This window comes from Oreochromis niloticus, linkage group LG20 (assembly GCF_001858045.2).
Source record: "Oreochromis niloticus isolate F11D_XX linkage group LG20, O_niloticus_UMD_NMBU, whole genome shotgun sequence".
Classification (NCBI taxonomy): domain Eukaryota; kingdom Metazoa; phylum Chordata; class Actinopteri; order Cichliformes; family Cichlidae; genus Oreochromis; species Oreochromis niloticus.
This window is the reverse complement of record NC_031984.2, coordinates 32,939,748-32,959,998: the sequence shown is the minus strand read 5'-3', so window position 1 is coordinate 32,959,998 and position 20,251 is coordinate 32,939,748. Positions and strand designations below refer to the sequence as shown.

Sequence of the window (20,251 nt, the reverse complement as noted above, 5' to 3'; positions counted from 1 at the left end):
GGGGAAGGATGCTTAAAATGCCATATTTGGAGGCAATGACATCACAGAGACGCGACGAGGGCTGTCCGAATTCAAAGAGCACTCAAAATGTGGCGACAAATGTGTCCTACTTTTCCGCGAATTTGAGGGTTAGTCGTGTCCGAATTCAGGGGAAGGATGCTTAAAATGCCATTTTTGGAGTCAATGATGTCACGGTGACGCGACGAAGGCTGTCCGAATTCAAAGAGTGCTCAAAATGTGGCGACAAATGCGTCCTACTTTGCCCTGAATTCTAAGGATGGTCCGATGTATCCTTCATGTCCTACTGTATCCCAGGATTCATTGCGGGTCATAGAGGAGATTTGTTTCTGATAACGATGGTGGTCGAAGCAGGAGAGGAAAACACTTTCAAATGTAAGTATATGAAAATCTGGTTGTACAAAAGTTAAATTGTTATGGCGGTCGTTTTGTTAAGCTTTGGGCATCTGCATAGACATGTTTCTTTTCTTTAAAATAACCGTAAACCAGCTTGTATCGGGGGTCCCGCGATTGTATTGCCGCTTACATACAGCTAATTTTGAGTTTTCCAAATTGGTGATATGTTGTGGGGAACAAAGACCAAACGGCTTAATCTATTGAAACGAGGAGAAAACGATCACCTCTTCACTGGGGTGAAGAATTGGGCCGTTACCGCGTGGATGTACATGAATAAATCAATTTACGCATCATATTCATATGAGTTCGGTCCTATTAACCCTCGTGCTGTACAGCAGCGGTCCCCAACCTTTTTTGCGCCACAGACCGGTTTATGTCAGACACGGAGCCTTTAAGGTATCGCGGATAAATACAACCACATAAAATGATCCGACCAAGACAAAAACTGTGGTATTATGTAAATATAATAATAAACGTGAATGTACTGTGTAATTGTGTAACTTCATTAGCAGCGTCCTCCTGAAAATGCGCCAATATTGACAGTAACATCCTCCTCTCTGCCGCTTAATGCTCTCTGGTCGCTATGGTAACGTGTAAATATTTACTACAACACGGGAAAAGACCCAGGGAAACCGAGTCAACGACAAAACCCCTGAAAACCATAAATTTCACACCAGAGCCTTAACTCTGTGGCCCGGTACCAAACGACTCACGGACCGCTGCTGTACAGAACCTGTGATGTCCAGACGGCATTCCTCTGGTGTTCTGCTGTGAAACTTTTGGATTTAGGGATTAACATAGTTGCCATGGTGTCCTTTCTTCTCTTATTTGTTGTGTGTGATCAGGACAACTCTGGAGAAGATGGGCCTGCAGGGGAAAGTCACCCCCTTGCAGGCCAGAAGACATGAGATAACTTTAAAGAATACAAAGTACGTATGTGTGTTATCAAGAAGATAATTCTTAAGAACACAAGTTAATAAATGTGCAAGAGTTACTAAGAGTTGTTGTGGTGTTTTTATTTGCCTGCTGTGTTTGATTTCCTCTGCCTTTAGGATTGCAAGTATCCAGGCTCAGGAGAGGGGGTCAGTGGGAAGCCCACTGCTGCTACTTGGCCCTGGTTTGCCCTCATGGATGAGGTGATAGGACAGATGCCTTCCATTAAGCCTCCTGTCCTAATTTCCTCTCTCCCTGAGGACAGTCCAGGGCCAAGCACAGCAGTGGGTGACCAAAACGACAGCAATGACGAGGCGGCTCAGCCACCTACGACAGGGAGAAAGAGGAAAAGAGACAGGGATGATGAGCTGCTAGACCTCATCAGAGCGGACATGAGGCAGCAAAGAGAGGCTGAGGAGAGGAGAGCAGGGAGAGGACGGACAGACTGTTTTCACTTCTAGAAAGATTACTTCCCAAATGAGTTATGTATTGAGAAATTTATTTATTTGAATATATTTGTTACATTGTTATATGTGTTGCATTAGTTTAAAGGTTTTATGTTATTAATAAATTGATTCAAACAAACAGTAACTGTCACTGAACTCAATGTGATTTACAGGCATTTGTAACACGTATGAACATAACGCTAACTTTGAACAATATTACTTGGATATTTATTTGATAGCAATAAAGTAAATAACAATAACAATTAAACAAGAATATTTCAAATACACAGTATGTAAAGATGAAACAACAATATTTTCAGTTGTTCACACAGGATTAACCTGAGTAACCTGTTCCTGGACCGTTTTTTGAACAACTGTAATAGATTACAGGAAGTCTCTGGCAGTGTTGCTGAATCTGCCCGAGCAAGATCAGACGTGGATGAGCTGCTGCAACTGAGACCTGCGGTTTGTCTTTTCTGGTCTGTGAGTGGAGAATCACACAGGGTGGTCTGCAAAGAGAGCTTCAGGATGCTTCCTCCCACTGTCCACTGCATCCTCCATCCACAGGGTTTGCAGGGCTCACTCATGGCTGCCACATCACTAAGATGTTTTCAGAAATATGCAAGCAGGAGATGGTGGATGCTATATTATTAGTATAATACTTGTAACTCTGTAGCAGACAACAGTTTGATAAAGTGCTATGTAAAAAAACAAACAAAAGATTAGATTCTATACGTTTCAAACATATTTAGTTTATATATTTTATATGATACAGTACATGTGTGAGAATGACCGATGTTGTGGCAAAAAATGATCGTCTGCCACAAACTGATTTCCGGTTTTTGCCCTAACCTGATTGCTCGTATTTATCCTGCTATGAATAACGTGTTGGTCTATAATACGTGAAACATGTGAAATGTGTCCCTCATTAGTGATATCAAGTCACCTGCCACCAGCAACATTCCTGTAAGAAGGTAGAAGCTGCAATCAGTTTTTGGCAGTGACTTTTATATATCCTTTATTTATCCAGTTAAAAAAAAAAAAAAAAAAAATGTTATTGACATTAGAAATTTATTTTTTAAGAGTAATCTGGCCAAGAGGACAGCAGACAGCGCAACAAATATATCAATTGTACCTACATTATAACCACAGTTATAAAGATACTTGAACAACAGGTAATTATTGTATATATAAAACCCCTTAGTAAACCATGTTCACCGAAGTCTATTTACCAACATACATAAAGATATTACACACGGAAACATTGGAAATCAGTTTTGGCACAACGCCGGCAATATTTCAATTATCCGTGTAATTAGCTACGTAATTCCTAAAGTGTAGATTAAAGGAAATTATTTTACCTGGATATGATTGTCTCTGATGAGCCTAAGGTACAAAACGTGCGGGCGACGACGATAAGGTTTTTCTAGCTCCTCGAGAAATAAAATTGTCCAAACAGCGGAGCGACATTTCTGGGTCCATTTTAAAGTTTTCGCGCTGTGGCGCTAGCGATCGGGAAAAAACACGCAAGTAAGGGCGGAGTTGAGGGCTAGGAGGCTGTCCACAGCCCATCTGTTATGTTGGATACTCATTGTTTGTTCAATAAAGTTTCTATGGAGAAAAAAGGGGGGCTGTCCAAGCCGCTCACTTCCTGACTACCCGTCCGTCTAAGGACACTACCTTGTGACGTAGGTAGGTAGTGTCCTTATGAGCATCCTTCCCCTGAATTCGGACACAGCCCTAGTGTTTTTTTGTGTAAGGATTTTCCTCAGCTGTGTCTTTGTGTTTAGCATCTACATGTGTGCCATGACACTGCCTGCTCCAGCCTACCTACCACAGATCACTCACAGGACTGCCCGGTCTCTGCAAGTTCTTTTCTCAAAACTGAAATCTAAAATGGAATTTCTCATTTTTGAGCAAGTAATAAAAGAGGTGATGAGAAATCCCTCTCCCCCTCAAAAAATTGATTCTTACACATAAATATTTAATCCCCCACCTCTTTTGAGTTAACAGTAAGACAGTGTAATAAAGAATTAACATTCAATTTTTTTAAAAAATGCCAATGCAGAGTAAGGTGAGAGTTTAGCTATGGATGATTTTTAAGTTGCTCTTGGAGTTTGTTCCAGCAAGGCCCTCATGTCCAATAGTGCATCCTTCATATTTTGGATCAGATGATGTGTGCTTCGTCTTTTGTCGGTGTTGGAAGCTGCCATCTCAATGACGAAGTGACTGTTATGTACACTGTAGCACGAACTGTATCCAAAGCATTCATCAACCTGATGGACTGCCACAGAGCCAGTATTGGATGTCACCTTGTGAAGAGAAATTTAAGTGAGAACGTTGCTTTGCAGACCTTTAGATAACATTGAGTCCCACCACAAAAGATGTAAAATGAAACATTAGAGATGCAACTAAAATGCACTTCTACTTTAATTCAGTCGTGTTAAAAGTGTCAGATGTTTGAGAGCTGCAATGACATAAACATTGCTTCCAATTTAAATCTTTGTATGAATGTGAAGAAGTCTAGTCTTAAATAAAAAGGTTAATTTTTAATACAACATCAAGAATCGGGCAGAAATTGATTGCTTGATGAACCATGGACATGAGAATACTTGCACTCTGCAGCCGTCCACAGTTGTTTTTGTGGGTCTTGCTGCTATATGAAGACACTGTTGGGTTTTATGGATGTCTCTGCACATTTTATAATCGTTCTACTTAAGATTTCCACTCCAAACTGCCTTCAATATATTATGTTCAATATCAGAGTTTAAAAGAAATGTAAACTATACAATTTTACACAGGGTCTTCTTTAATGGGAATATAAAAGATGATTTCTTCCACTTTAGTATACTTTCATTGGTTGAGTATTTTTTTAAAGAAATTTAAAGGAAAATTTAAATAAATGTCCAATTTTGTTAATAACTAAAAATATCTAGACACATACAACTAATGTTTAGTGTGATTTTTATAATTTTAGCTTATTTTGGACATGACATAATGACCTGCAAGGACTTACGCTGGGTAGCTATTTAATCACATGCATGTGTTGGTGAGAAATGTCAGTTTTACCCATAAGCCCTTCACCAACATAAACAAAGCAACATAAATGTATTTTTACTTGACTTGTGGTGAGTTGGTAGTTAAGGAATTTCTTGTATGAGATGTCTCTGAAGATGTCAGGCATGGGGATTTTATTCTCAACAGCTTGCAAACTGAGAGCAATGATATGGGCTACAATGTCATGTCCTCCAGTTACCTGTAAGAAAAGAAAAATACTACATGTTTAACCAACAACTCTTTGGGATACTACTATATGTCTGTCACACTCCTATCTTTAATTGATTCTACAAAACATGCCAAAGACACAGGACCAAGTTATGGATTCACAGTCATGCAATTGCATGCTAAAATAGGTTCTTGGCCAAGTTCTCTGTTATGTGTAGATGAGGGTGGTTTATACATTAAAGTATCCTTAAATGGTTTATAGGTCAATGTTAAGGGACATTAAAAAAAGAAAAAGAATAAAAAGGGTCAGGTACAAGGACAAGAGTGAAAATGAGTGGTGGCTCCATCACCAACTACAGGCACTGTATGACCTTCCACACAGGAACACTTTCTGCTGCTTAGTTAAATAATCCACTATTGTTCTGACCTTGTCAGTAGCACTGTGAAGTACACACTTTGTAGTTCTACTAATGCAGTCGCACTGTGTATTCATTTACAATTTTTTGAAGTGATGTGAATATTCAACATTATCCAACAATCAAACAAAAAAATGCTTCCGCGGTCATGCCAGCTTTATATTCATTCTCGTTAGAGGAATATTTGCAGCAATCTCATTGAATTCAAGTCTGAAGAAAATCTACAAAATTTGTGTTTACAGTATGATTAAATAAGTTCATTAAATAGGTTTGAATGGCTGAGAAGCTGCAGTCAATTCTTACATCAACAAGGGCAAAGTATTGATAAAGGGGTGTAAAGCACACTGCCTCTGGACTCTAGAGTACTGAGTGATTAATCACCCTTCCGAGTTCGGCAAGCCAGTGGACGAGTTTGAGGTTGATGGTTGCCAGAAGAACGGTACTTGTGTAACTGCACTGTCCAAGTGTAAAGTTTGGTGGAGGGGGGATTATGGTTAGGGGTTGTTTCTCAGGAGTTCGACTTCCAGAGAAAATAACTTTTAATGCTTCAGCATATCAAGACATTTTGGAAAATTTCATGCTCCCAACTTTGTGGGAACAGTTTGGGGATGGCCTCTTCCTGTTCCACGCTGACTGTGCACCAGTGCACAAATCAAGGTCCATAAGGACATGACTGAGCGAGTTTGGTGTGGAAGAACTTGACTGGCCTCCACAGAGTCCTGACCTCAATCTGAACACCTGTCGGGATTAATTAGAGAAGACACTCTGCAGGCCTTCTTGTCCAACATCAGTTGGATAGCCTCATAAATGTGCTTCTAAAAGAATGATCAGAAATTCCCATAAACCCACTCTTAAACCTTGTGGAAAGCTTTCCCAGCAGAGTTGAAGATGTTAAAGCTGCAAAAGGCTGGCAACGTTATGTTAAACTCCATAGATTAAGAATGAGAGGTCACTCAAATTGAATGCATGTGAAGGCAGGTGAGTAATATAGTATAGTTGCATCTACTCCATTTTGTAAGATTGATGGTAAGACCTTCTGTCTAGTTTTGCCATTAAAGCAGTTGTGCACATCAGTACATTGGTATACCATGCTCCCACTATTCAACTGTGTAGGTACACAGGTCTTCTTTGCTTCTCTAGAGTTCTTTTTCATTGTCAGATATTTTCACTGTCACACCTTGGAAGACTGATGGAGTAGGTCATTATTATATTTTAACAAAGTTATATTTGATAGAGCAGCATGCAAGAGTGAAAATTAATTGAAACTAATTGAGAGTATATGGAGAGAACAGCTGCTGTCGGAAGATATGAATAAAGTCCACAAAACTGAAGAACTAAGTGTTGTAAATTATACTCACCACCTTAATATTCTCTTTGTGTGTTTTTATGGCTTTTTGCAACAGATCAATCTTCTCTGTGTTCTGTGCAAAACAGAAAGATGAAGTCTGTTTAGTGAACTGCTGTGCAGAAGCATTCGGTACTCTGACCCAAACACAGCATCTCAACTGTGTCAAATACTGAGCTGAGAATGACAAGATTGTTTTAACTGTACATCTGTAAGTATGAAATATTAAAGGTTTATATTATGGAGGAAAAAAACAAACACACAAACAAAAACAAAAAGCCTGGGTATCAACAGGCAACTAAGAATGAGGTCCTAAGAGATGTGGAAGTAAGTGAAGGTAGCACATAGGTCAACATGCTTAAAGACAAAGTCAGTGATCAAATTCTTCCTCTGCTAAGACAAATGAACTGTTTCTTATATAGTGCTTTTCTACTTACATGTTACATAACATCCCTCATTCATACCTATTCATTCAAGCACTTTTTCTGTGCCTTTTCTATTCTATTTGGCATGCAGACTGGAGCAGTCAGAAATCAAACTACTAACTTTCCACTTAGAGTTGACGACCTGTTCTACCTCCTGATCTACAGGCACCCCTTTAACCCCTTCATAACAAATGCTAAATAGCTGCTGCTAAATGCAATTACTTTCGTTAACAACCTTTCAATTAAAGCAAACCTGAAAATCTACACTTAGTCATATCTTGACTTACTCCACTTTAGTCCTGTACACAGTCAGAGTTACAAACAACAACTGGCCCTGTGCAGATATTTATGAACCTGATTGTAAGAGTTGGATTTAATGTTACCCAACTTGCCAGACCTGCTTTTCAGGGTCATCAAAGGCCTTGACAAAGGCAGCTGAGACACTTGTCGTCGAAAGCAGTAAGGACACACGTCCATGCCTGAACATTCGCTGGCTAACAGCTTCATACGATGCACAGACCTGCTTATTCATCCTGTCAAGAGAAGGGAGATAAATATTTTCCATAAACTGCATTCTAACAAAGTTCTAAAACTTACTGACTCATGAGAGAAATACTGTCTCTGCGATACAGTAATTCCTCCTTCCTTTAGGCTAACGAGAACATACTGGCTGAGATCACAGCAGTGTTTCCTCACTATGAATGCCAGAATTTTAAAGACCATCTGACATACATTGTGGGGCATTCCAATCTCTCCAAAGTGCTTATAAACTATGAATAAGCTAGAAAACTCATGTCTGCTAAAACAAGTGTTATTTCACGTCTCCATGTGTGAAACATTCTAGTAAAGCTGCTTAACTGTCTGTCAGATCTGACAGAATTCTGTACACACATCTCATTCTCCATGAGGATTCAGGATTTCACCTGTAGTAGGCCAGCTGTATGGCCATTTGGATGAAAGCATCAGGGCTCATGTTGTGGGCCTTCAGATCATTTTTCCCAAAGTGGTCAAAAACCATAACACTCAGACCAAAGTTTCGGATGTTTCTGTAGTTGGAGGAATGGAACAAACATTATACAGATGCAATAACAGACTGTGTCAAACACAAGTAACCTTTAAATACATACAATAAATGCCATTTTGGTGCCCGAGGCGAGATTATGGTTAGGCACTTTGTTGATACTTGACCTGAACCTATTCACATCCATTTATTGGGTGCTTTACATACATTGAAATTTTTATGTAGTGAGACAAAAAGCTGCTTTTTTGTAGCTCACTTGAGTTTCATGATGGACAGGTTTACACCAACACAATAAAATTACCACAACGTATTCGTTTTTGAACACATTTGTTGCTTTGTGTTGTAAAATTTTAAAACTCACACAAAATCCATTGTTTATAACATCCCATTTTGTTTTTCAACATCATTTCTAAGTGCAATATAACATTTAACCATATTCTTTTCATACATATAACCAAATGTTTTTTTGCTCTACTAGCCATGCCTCAGCCCTAGCTTTGTTAGTGGATGACAGTCGTTTCGTGCCAGATGTGCAGATGTTTGTTCAACATTAGCCATATTGAACAATTTAAAAGTGATATGTACTCACCCGTCCATGCTCCTTTTAGCCTGCTCAATGATCTCTTTGATATCAGGAGTGACACTGAAGTGTAGTTTCTGGGGCATAGGTAAAGGCAGAATGGAAGCTTGGATCATCTCTGGCTTCTTCCTGTTTCAAAAATGAGGGCAAATACATTTGGTGGAACAATATCACATGAAGTAACAAACCAAAGCCACCATACAGTATGCCAAACATACAGAGCACGTGCCCTCATATAATCATTAAGTCATGAAGGAGGTGATGTTTGCAGAGCCAAGTGATCATAGCCCAGGAGTGAACAATTAAATTCATTCATACCTTCCACACAAATACATACATATACCCAAATTGTGTGATTCAAGAAAACCATACATCCGCGTTAATGCCATGTAATGATTTTAAAATGTAACATCTGAATTTTCATAACAAAAGAAAAAGCCTAAATCTACATATCCGAAAACAATTTGGTTCCACTTACATGGAAGCGACAAGATAGTCAGTGAAAGCCATAATAACTGTACCATCAGTAACAATATGAATCAGATTTAAACCCCATGACCCGTCTTCTGCAACAATTATCTGAAAGACAGAAACAGTATTAGGATTTAATTGCAATTGTGTTGTCTCCATGTTTGAAATTTATGATCCTAAATAATTGTGGATTAGAAACACTAACAAACCCCAAGAATACACACTTTTGTGCAGTGAAACTCTTTTTTTTTTTTTGGAATAGCACATATTCAGAGAAGTGGCAGATAATTCAGGAATTTGAAAAAAAAGAAAAAAGAAAAAAAGAAAAACTACTTTGTTACTTAGAAACCAGGAATGACTGCTGGACATACCTCGGGTATAGAGGAATACAGAGGAGAAAAAACACATTTTAGTCAACTAAAACCGATTTAAAAAAAAAAAAAAAAAAAGTACACCAGAGTTAAGTGGCTGTATTGTACTGTAACATTTTTTAACTTTTTAATTACAAAAATGTAATTTAAACTTACATCGCAAGACACAGGTTTTCTGTTTTTTTTTTTTGTTTTGTTTTTTTTAAAGGCAGAAAGATACCAAAATAAGCAAATAGAGTAAAAGGCCATGAAATAGAACGAACACTGAATTTTTCTCTTTAGCTACATTGTGTAAAGGGTTTTTCCTTAACCACATCATGACCCAAGAAGGTCAAGTATGCAATCAAGAGACACATTCATGTAAATACAGAAGGTTATACAATAAAGTGCAAATCACTGGTTAAACTGAAGAACTTAAGAATAAACTAGAATGACTGGAAGAAAACATCATGGAGAAGGAAAGAAACAGCTCATCATCATCTGAAGCATTTCACATCAGTCCACAAACATAGTGGAGCCAGTGCTGTTGCACAGTTATGTATGCATGGGTCACTAGTGTTAATTGACTGATAGAAGTAGCAGAAAGACAAAAAAAAAGCAATTACAAGCAAAGATTTCAACCCATTTCTACACAATTTTAATAAACTGTATAAGAAAATACCCACCCACGTACGAAGGCAACATTTTGGATGGCTTCATTAAGTATACTAAAGTAAATTCATCCATTTTCTTCTAAATTTCCAATTGAGGGTTACAGGGGGGGTCTGAAGCCTATCCCAGCAGCCACAGAGTGAGAACAATTCACACACACACACACACACACACACACACACACCTATGGCAAACTTAGAATCACCAATAAACCCAACTCCACAAATTGCATGTCTTTGGACCATGGGAGGAAGCCAGAGTATTCAAACAGAAGCCACACAGACAGTGGGAGAACATGCGAACTCCATATAGAAAGGCCCCGGCCAAATAATGGATTGGAAAACCAGTAACTGCTTACTGTGAGGCAACAGTGAACCATTGAACTACAATGTTGCCCATTAAATAAATTAATGAATATCAGGTGACTCTGAGGGAGTCAGTTTACACACACACACACACACACACCTACCTTCAGGTTGTTTCTTACCTGCAGTGACTTGTCAAACCAGCGGTTGGCACTATTCCACTGGCTGCCTCCTCCATGTGTTATTAGGTGGAAATCACATGTGCAGTACTTGTCAGACTCTCGAGGTATGGCTCTATCCAAACACAATGTGAAGATGCTCCTTTCAATAGCTGACAGAGATTCTTTGTTTGTTTGATCTACAAAAAACAAAAACCTGATGCTTAACAGATCTTGCTATGACAGAGAGTCTCCATCACAGACCGCATGAAGCAGTCACAGGTACACATGCAAATACACAAAGGCAAGTACGCTATACAATTTCACCCCTCACTTATGAGCAAAAAAATAGTTAACATTGCCCAGAAAGTTGATTCTGTTCATCTGGACGTACCGTTTTTAGCAGGAGAAACATTTCGTCATCCAAGTGACTTCCTCAGTCTCACCTGACTGCAGGTTTCCCCAAACTGCAGTCAGATGAACAGAATCAACTTTTTGGGATTTCCTTACCTGGATAATTAAGCATGCATCAAGACCGTTAACATCGCTATCATTCCTTTTCTCGTTTCTGTTATACTAGCGTGACCAGGGGTGCAGGAATTGGTTGATCTATTTATCCATACATTCATAAAACACACTCACTCACCAATTAGAGAAGTGCTCAGCACGCTCTTCCCCACCCAACCTCAGAGTTTGTATTGCAAAAAATAGGGGCACCTTCTTATTAAATAGAAGGTTCTTATGCAAGTCCAAGGTCATACATATTTTGGTTTAACCTTTGGTGCATTTTTCATCCTAAATGAGACATTTTGGTTTAAGAATAAAATACCTTTGAATATACAAAATTAGTGGTCGAAATATTTTGTAGAAGGAATTGTGACAATTTGTGAAATATTCATTAATTAAACAGTAAACATGGCATCTGGTGAGAAATTGTTAAATATTCTTTTAATGAAAATGCTCAGTGGAAATGAACATTTTAAAAGATTTTTAAAAGATTGTACCTCTTATATTTTTTCCCCTTCTCCCATGCCAATCCAATAATTGCATGGGTACTGATGGTGTAGGTCTTCTACCAGCATAACTAAAGCATGGTTCAAGGTCAAGTTTTATAAAAAAAAAAAAAAATTCAATCTCTGACATCTAATCTTAGAAATGGAGTGGATCTTTCTCTTGAATAGAAGCTGGTTCTACAGCAAATAAGCCTGTAGTTAAAAACATGGTAGTATGATATTTAAGCTGTGATGGGGCTAATCATTCAGGACTTTGTGAAAAATTTTAAACTAAGTACTTAACTTTATAGAAAAGAATATCACACTCCTCAGCATCCCCGGAAAAGTGTACTCCAGAGTGTTGGAAAGAGGCTAAGACTGATTCACTGAACTAGAGATACGGGAGGAGCAATGTAGATTTGAGTTGAGTTCAAATATCTAAAGATTCTGTTCTCAAGTGTTGTCAAAATGGAGTGAAACAGATCACTAGATTAGTGACAAAGAGTTGACAGTGAAAGCAAAGAATTCAGTCTACACTTCATTTATTTTCTAGCCCTCACCCATTGTCATGAACTCTGGGTAGTTACCAAAACAAAGATATTTTGGGCACAAGTGGGAGAAAAAGGTTTCCTTTCGAGTTGCTGGGCTAGGTTTGCCAGAGGTTACATCCTGTTAAATAGTAGGTCTTCCCTCCCATTGTCAGCAAGCACTTGCTAAGGGAGGATTCTCTGATGTTTTACAATGTAATGTGTAATGTGTTATTTCAGTGTTGTCCCTTTAGGATAGGACCCTGAGGTGTGCAGTATTGATGGTTGCCCAAGTATAGAAGCTTGACTTGTAAACTTTTTTTTCCCCCTTTTCTATTTTTTTTTAAATTTACTAAGGAAAATCCTCTTGCTTCATTTTACAAATTCAGTTGTTGCTAACAAGCTAGCTTTGGCTCTTCCTTTCCATGTTTTATTTACCAGCTAGCCAGGCTGATAACAGTCTTTTGTAACTCTGTAATTGTAACCTGTAAATTGTGTTTTTGTAATAATTAGCTGAGATTCACTGCAAACTAGCTGGGTCTCCCATTAGAACCTGCAGCACCATGATGATGACTTAGCCAAGCTCACCAAGGTTGCAGAGAATAACGATGCTTATACTGTATGTGCTAGGATGAAATAGAATGCCAAAAATGTTTTTCAGCGTTATTTTCTGGTTCATAACATCATAGAGGATGCAGATTACCCTTCTTTGTCAAGATCAGTTTACTGTTGACCACTTTATGCCACACACTTTTTTTATTAGTTTAATCCGAGTTAAAGCCAAGTTTGGCCTTACCTTTCATCAGACTGAGATATGCTTTGCTCCAGGAGTCACGATTCAGGGTGGTGAGGATACCGACAGGCTCCGTGTTAGTTGCTGATGTGAAGTTGCAGATTCTCTCCATCTGAACACAAAGCTGATCAACTGTCAGCGAAGTCCCATCATTGTGGTAGACCTCCACCACAAAGAACTGATTCAAAGGGAGGACACAGATTAATAGCATCACAGAGGACATGCTTCCCATCCAACCCAGCACTATATGCCTTACATTTGGGTAGTGGGACTAGGTGAACAGCCCACTCCTTTGGCCAACAGCAAACAGTTCTTCAGCTAGTCTTTCAAACGTTTCAGGTAGTGTTCAACAGTGTGTGCAGAGAGGAGAATTGACTTGTGTTCCACTTGGTACGATTGTCATCTCTGGCAAACTCTCTCCCTATCTGGGGTTCAACGTTCGACCAGGGGGACTGTATTTAATAAGGGTCACCATGCTTGGCCCCAGATGCTAACCAACCTGCTTTGGTTATGAGTGAGGTAGAGATAACTGAAGTCATACTGGCTCTGATGTCGCCTGGATCAGTAAGGCCCACATCAGGTGCTAGGGAACTGTTGGAATACTACTATGAAAGTAACCTCAGCGGAAGAGGTTACATGAAGAGGATGAATACCTGCAGAGGGTAAGGCAAGCCCTCAAGAGCCAGCTGAATAGAAATGACAAGTTCTGGGAAATCAACACCTACACCCTGCCAGTGACCAGATACCCTGCTGGGATAATAAGCTGGCCAAATGAGGAGATGGAAGCCACCGACATTAACTGTGTGCAAGTAGAAGAACTATTGTAGAAGGATAGGCCCCTGTATGGTATGTACCACTAGAAGATAGAGGAAGTGGCTGACATCAAGAAATCCTACCAGTGGCTGGAAAAAACTGGACTGAAGGACAGCACAGAGGCACGTCTCATGGCAGCACAGGAACAAGCTCTCAGCACAAGATCCATGGAGGCTGGGATCTACCACACCAGGTAAAACCCCAGGTGCAGGCTGTGCAAAGATGCCCCTGAGACAATCCAGCACATAACAGCAGGGTGTATTATTGAGATTGACCAAGCTAAGATCCTGTAGGACTTCCAGATACAGACAGACAAACTGGTGATGGCTTACCAACCGGACATGGTAGTGGAGGACAAGAAGAGGAAGGAAAATACCCTTTGAGCAAGGGAGTGTTAGGGACAAAAGAAATATTTTTTAATGTGTATCTGCTCATTAGATTGTTTTATGTACTTTAATAATGAAGGCTTGTAGAGCAAGGCCACCTTTGACTCACAAACTAAGCACTCAGCCAGACTGAAAAACAGGAAGTTTTAGTGCACAGGCCTATTAATAGATAAGACACAGAAAAGAGGAACTTTCCATATAAGCAATGTTTGAGACTGTGTGACGTGTAAAGTACCAAAATAAAACCTATATGAGGCAGTTTATGATTCTAATGTTAGAGCTCTTGCAACTGGCGTTTGAGCTGTGCAGGGGTCTCTCTCTTCCGGAAGATGATTGAATAAAAAGAAATATAAATGTTTTAACACACTATGAGTCGGTTTTCTCTGTTCTATCATGGGGACAAAAGGATCGGGGTTCAATAGGAGAATAGAGAACATGGAAAGATAAGGTACGCGTGAGAAATGGAATCCATTTGACTGTTTTTTGTAGGTCATGAGTAGTGTTTATAGAGCAAATATTAAGCTAACATTATGTAGTACAGTGTTTTCGCAGGTCAATAGCCAGGGGTAACAATCCCATGCCAAAACCTGTGAAAATGTCACTCGCTACACTACAATATTCAAGCAAATAATCAAATATCTTTTTAAAGAGGTGTGCTCATTTCACCCATTTCCTTATACACAGTAAACTATTCACTCATCTGCCTTCACACATGTGAATTTGAGTGACATCCCATTCTTAACCCATAGAGTTTAATATGATGTTGGCTCACTCTCATTAGTAATGAGAATAGAGAATCCCAGTAGTTCAGTTTGTTGGAATTGTTAGCTCGCTTGCCATCGAGTCCATTAATCAGCACTACAATCAGCCGATTTTATTTTGTCTCGGAGGAGGAGGAAAATAGTGGTACAGTCTACAGTGTGGATATGAACATTACTTTTATTTCTATTGTACAAAAACACAACTTTGACTCTTTGCAAGCATCTGCACAAAGCCTCTGGTAATATGTTGTGCACAAAAAAACGAAAACCAAAAAACTTCTCACCTGAAAGTTATATACCACTGTGATGTGTTTAGGTGGATTGGCGCTCTTGGCATGGAACACCACCGAGTCCCTTACCAGACCTGGGATGCGGCAGGTTGACAGCAACTGGGAATATTGCTCCATACACAGAGGTTTCCCTCCCAGATTCTCAGCTGGTAATGTCTCACTGCAAAAGACACAGCCTCCATCGGTAAACCAAGGTGGGCTGAAAAAAAAAATAGAGGCAATACACAAGTACCAAAAACTACTAAACTGGATCTCTTAACCACTTTTCTAGTTTTGGTGCCTTTTGGAACATTTTGATGGAATTAAAACTTTAGTAATTACAGCCATTTTTATAAAAAGGGCTCCGTTTCAGAGGCTCCTAATTAATTTTACCGACTAATAGTTTCATGCTCAGGTGAGATCAGTTTCCTCATTATTTACTCTCAAAAGGTCCTGTGAGCACTATGGTATCTTAGATCTCTGAAGATTAAATTAATTTGATTGTGGTACTCACTTTTCAATGGTTGTCTTAAATTCCAAAAGAGCTATTATTATTTTGGCTGCACACCTAAGCAGAACCCCCCCCCACACACACACACAAAAAAAACATGTTAGTTGTTTTAAAAAACTATAAACGCATATACCAGGTATCATTTCTGTGTAAGAGTGTGTGTTGGTTTACCTAATTTGTCCCTGCTTATCTCTGAAGTCCAGTCGAGGACACACAATCGGAAGATTTGTGCTAATCACCACAGGGCTCCGGTTCTCAAAGTATTCCAACTTCCCCCACAGGTCTGCCGTCTACACACAGTAGCAGACTGTTAGTTAATCCTGGAGACAGCAGCTGATAAAAATTAGTGTCATCACTTGAGTTTCTAAGATGTTGCAGAATTTCATTTCATCTCCAGACCTTGTTCCTACTCTATCTGCAGTTTTTGACAACCTTACACGATTTTCTGCAATTGGAGCATTTTCATCAATTACTATAACTACAGCTATACATTCTGCCATTGCCTTTAATGATAAGGCCCAGGGCAAGTGGACAAATTATACATAAAATCAAATTTTTAAAATTCATTGAGTGCAGTACCACAGCTCACTTAAGACAGTCAAAGAGTGATATTTTATTGGACTAAAAATGCTCATAAACCAAAAATGTAATTAATGTATGATTACTTCTAGACCAGGGGTGGGCAATCTCAGTCCACGAGGGCCGGTGTCCCTGCAGGTTTTAGATCTCACCTTGGGTCAACACACCTGAATCACATGATTAGTTCGTTACCAGGCCTCTGGAGAACTTCAGGACATGTTGAGGAGCTAATTTAGCCATTTAAATCAGCTGTGTTTGTTCGAGGACACATCTAAAACCTGCAGGGACACCGGCCCTCGTGGACTGAGATTGCCCACCCCTGTTCTAGACTAAATCCTACTTTTGCTGCTGCTCGGGAATCGCATTCACTCAAAAAATATATTGCTCTTTGTTGGTGATAAACTAGTTTCCAAATCAGGCTGTGGGACAGTGTCCGACTTGAACACACAGTAAACTTTAACCCGATGCATATAAACATTTAAGTTTCAAAATTCTGATGAGCAGCTGTTAGATTAGAAACTGATGGCAGCACCTGAAGCACAGTGAGCAGTAAAACAGATTTATATAAATTTCACTTAATGAATTATATCCCCACTTGCAATGATCAAAAAACAAGTTCTCTTTTGGATTTACATCATCACATTTGCAGCAACAGTGTTTCATTTTACTGTTTAATGCAACATTGTTAATCCATAAGAGCAATAATGAATCATTTAAACTTTTCAATCACAATGATTTTCAGTTACCAAATTTTCTGAAAGAGACTTGCTTTGTTTGACACAATACATGTAATTATCAGTACTCATAATTGCTGACTGCAGTTTTAGGTTTTGTGAAGAAAGACTGGGTATGTTGAAATTTCTTCATAGCATACCCCTCTGGAAAAGCATTTCTACAGTACTTTTCTACTGTTACTAATGAATGAGACCTGATGTTTTTTGTTCTACCCGATCCTACCTGAGACCTATTTAATTCTATCTTCTTCCATCCCTATGTTACGACCCAGCTCAAAAGCCGCAACATAAAAAAAGGAGACGAATACCAGAGTGTTAGTGAGAAGAGGTTTTATCTTAAAATGGCATAGCAGGCTGGCTGAAATAGCTGGTGCCACCAAGGCAAAGACTAGTGAGTTCCTGCGAAGCCTGCCTCAGGTATGCTTTCATCCACACCTGACTAGGTGTTCCAATTAGCACCAGATGAACACATTGAGGAGATTAGGGTCTGCAGAGGGGTGTAACACACTATAACATGATTATTCATGTTTAGTCATCATCAGTCAGTTCCTTATGTCTGGAGTCATCATCAGTCATTTCCTTATGTCTGGTCACTGCACCCTGAACCTCTCTTTAGTGGCAGTAAATGAGCTCACCCAGTTGTCAGTGTTGCATGCTTTCCTCTCCAGGCTTCTCTGCAGTTCCTCTCCAACCCCTCCTCCTTTCATAAACACCTCCACCAGCTGTTTTGCTCGCTTCAACTCATCCTCTTCTATGATGGGCTCCAGGGCACTGAGGTAGCCCTCACAAGTTTTCCACAAGGGAGGGACAGGTACCCTGGGAAGTCCCTTCTGCTGGTTCAAGCATCTGTCACTAACAAGAATCACTTGTACAGGCTTCACTAACTGACAAGATCTGACCTGGTCTGAATGATTCATCTTCCCCACCTTCACCTGGGAGACAGAAAGACAAAAAAATACATGAATATAGAATAAAAGAAGATCAGGTAATAAATCCTGAGACTTTTACTAGCATTAATTTGGTTAAAACATGAAAAAATGCACTTCTGTTAATTATTGCATTAACAAAAACAAATAAAACCTCAGACATATTTGTGAATACAAGTTAACGGGCTTTTGTTATGACTTCAGTAAGCTAAATCCTAAACAACTACACTGAATTGCTTACCATAATTCTGCTGAAGATTCTCAACATTGTGTTTTCAGAAAACTCCCACAAAATGAGGCTGGAGTGTGTTCACCTGTTTGACCGGCAGTTACAATGCTAGAAGCAATGCCACTAGACTAATAACTATCCTGAATCATTTATTGTCTGGCTTGTAAAATACACAGACACATCCACATTAAAAAAAGATGATCAGTGCTGAGCTAAAAACAAGCAGAAAACACTCCAGGGCTGCCAGTTTGTTACTCCACAAAAATAATAGCTTTCAAGCACACCAGCTCCACATCAGACAATTATGCACTCAGCTCATCTGCAACTGAAATCACACCTTCTAGTCACATGGTGCAGTGACATGGCTTTGACATCCAATCATAAGAACCTGTTTCACAACTTGAAACGTTCATGCCTCATTGACAAAAGAAGAAATCAAACCAATTTAAAAAAAAAAAAAAAAAACTTTCAGTAGTTAAGGAAACACTGGTGAATAGTTAATGTACGATCTGTGGAAAACCCATGTCTATTGTAATAGTAATAGCGAACACCATGAGACCGGCAGTGTGCGCACCGCGGATGACGTCAGTGCGCACGCTGTGTCTGAGGAGGATGTGCGGAAGTGCTTCAGGAGAGTGAACGCACGCAAAGCTACTGGTCCGGACGGGATTCCCGGCCGCGTCCTCAAGTCATGTGCGGCTCAGCTGGCTGGAGTGTTTACACACATCTTCAACCTTTCCCTCTCTCTGTCTGTAGTCCCAGCCTGCTTCAAAATGGCCACCATCGTCCCTGTACCCAAATCCTCCACCATCTCCTCATTGAACGACTGGCAACCTGTAGCCCTGACCCCCATCGTGAGCAAATGCTTCGAGAAGCTGGTCAGGGACTTCATCTGCTCCGCACTACCAGACTCGCTGGACCCTCTACAGTTCGCATACCGCCACAACAGGTCCACTGATGATGCCATAGCCCTGACACTCCATGCTGCCCTGTCACACCTGGAGAAGAGAGACACGTATGTGAGAATGCTGTTTGTAGATTACAGCTCAGCATTCAATACCATCGTTCCCTCGAAGCTGGACAGGAAACTGCAGGATCTAGGACTGAGCAGCTCCCTCTGCAGCTGGATCCTTAACTTCCTGTCTGACAGACGCCAAGTGGTCAGACTGGGCAGCACCACCTCATCCCCCATCACACTGAACACTGGTGCTCCACAGGGGTGTGTACTGAGCCCTCTCCTGTACTCACTCTACACCTACGACTGCACGGCCACTAACAACTCCAACATCATTGTGAAGTTTGCGGACGACACTACAGTGGTGGGTCTTATCACCAATGGTGATGAGACGGCCTACAGGGAGGAGGTCAGCGCCCTCCGCCCTGACCCACTGGTGTCAAGACAACCATCTCACCCTCAACGTTGCAAAGACAAAGGAGTTGATAGTGGACTTCCGGAGGTGCAGAGTACAACACACCCCCATCACCATCAACGGCGCCGCTGTGGAGAGCGAGAGCAGCTTCCGCTTCCTTGGTGTACATCTGGCTGAGGATCTTACATGGTCAGTACACATAAACAAAACAGTGAAGAAGGCGCAGCAGCACCTCTTCTTTCTCAGGAGACTGAAAAGATTCGGTATGAGCCCCCGCATCCTCAGGACCTTCTATCGCTGTGCCATTGAGAGCATCCTCACTGGATGCATCACCACCTGGTATGGCAACAGCACCGCTTACAACCGCAAAGCTCTCCAGAGAGTAGTGCGGTGTGCTGAACGGATAATTGGAGGTGAGCTTCCCTCCCTCCAATACATCTACAGGAAGCGGTGCCTGAGGAAAGCGGGGAGGATCATCAAGGACTCCAGTCACCCCGGCCAAACTGTTCAGACTACTTCCATCAGGAAGGAGGTTCTGCAGCATCTGGTCCCGTACCAGCAGACAGAGACAGCTTTTTCCACCAGGCCATCAGACTGCTG

The 20,251-nt window shown here is 40.3% G+C and overlaps 1 protein-coding gene across 6 annotated transcripts; it reads right to left on the bottom strand.

The window, feature by feature from the left end:
• Positions 1 to 2,264: 2,264 nt before the first annotated feature.
• Positions 2,265 to 18,632, bottom strand: LOC100702583 (carnitine O-acetyltransferase). 6 transcript variants are annotated; one of them, XM_005462774.4, is made up of 14 exons: positions 18,294 to 18,628; positions 17,762 to 18,058; positions 15,985 to 16,103; positions 15,817 to 15,870; positions 15,318 to 15,522; positions 13,077 to 13,251; positions 10,786 to 10,961; positions 9,284 to 9,384; positions 8,815 to 8,934; positions 8,128 to 8,250; positions 7,602 to 7,737; positions 6,793 to 6,855; positions 4,912 to 5,049; positions 2,265 to 2,393 (listed from the first exon to the last, which is right to left on the bottom strand). In XM_005462774.4, exons 1-14 carry the CDS (start codon positions 18,318 to 18,320, stop codon positions 2,391 to 2,393), a joined length of 1,737 nt encoding a protein of 578 aa, XP_005462831.1. In that variant the 5' UTR covers positions 18,321 to 18,628; the 3' UTR covers positions 2,265 to 2,390. The 6 variants fall into 6 exon arrangements, with proteins under 6 accessions (XP_005462831.1, XP_019205794.1, XP_019205793.1 ...); XM_019350249.2 differs by lacking the exon at positions 2,265 to 2,393 and adding an exon at positions 3,479 to 4,105 and having other exon boundaries at positions 13,077 to 13,185; positions 18,294 to 18,632; XM_005462771.4 differs by lacking the exon at positions 2,265 to 2,393 and adding an exon at positions 3,482 to 4,105 and having other exon boundaries at positions 18,294 to 18,630.
• Between the last annotated feature and the right edge of the window lie 1,619 nt (positions 18,633 to 20,251).

Bases quoted from the DNA above. Each gene is read 5' to 3' on its own strand.
- LOC100702583 (XM_005462771.4), bottom strand. From the start codon at position 18,320: ATGTTGAGAATCTTCAGCAGAATTATG. The intron at 15,871-15,984 runs GTAAACCAACAC...GGTTCTGCTTAG, and splicing joins GATAAGCAGGGACAAATTAG to GTGTGCAGCCAAAATAATAA. The intron at 10,962-13,076 runs GTAAGGCCAAAC...TGTTTTTTGTAG, and splicing joins ATATCTCAGTCTGATGAAAG to ATCAAACAAACAAAGAATCT.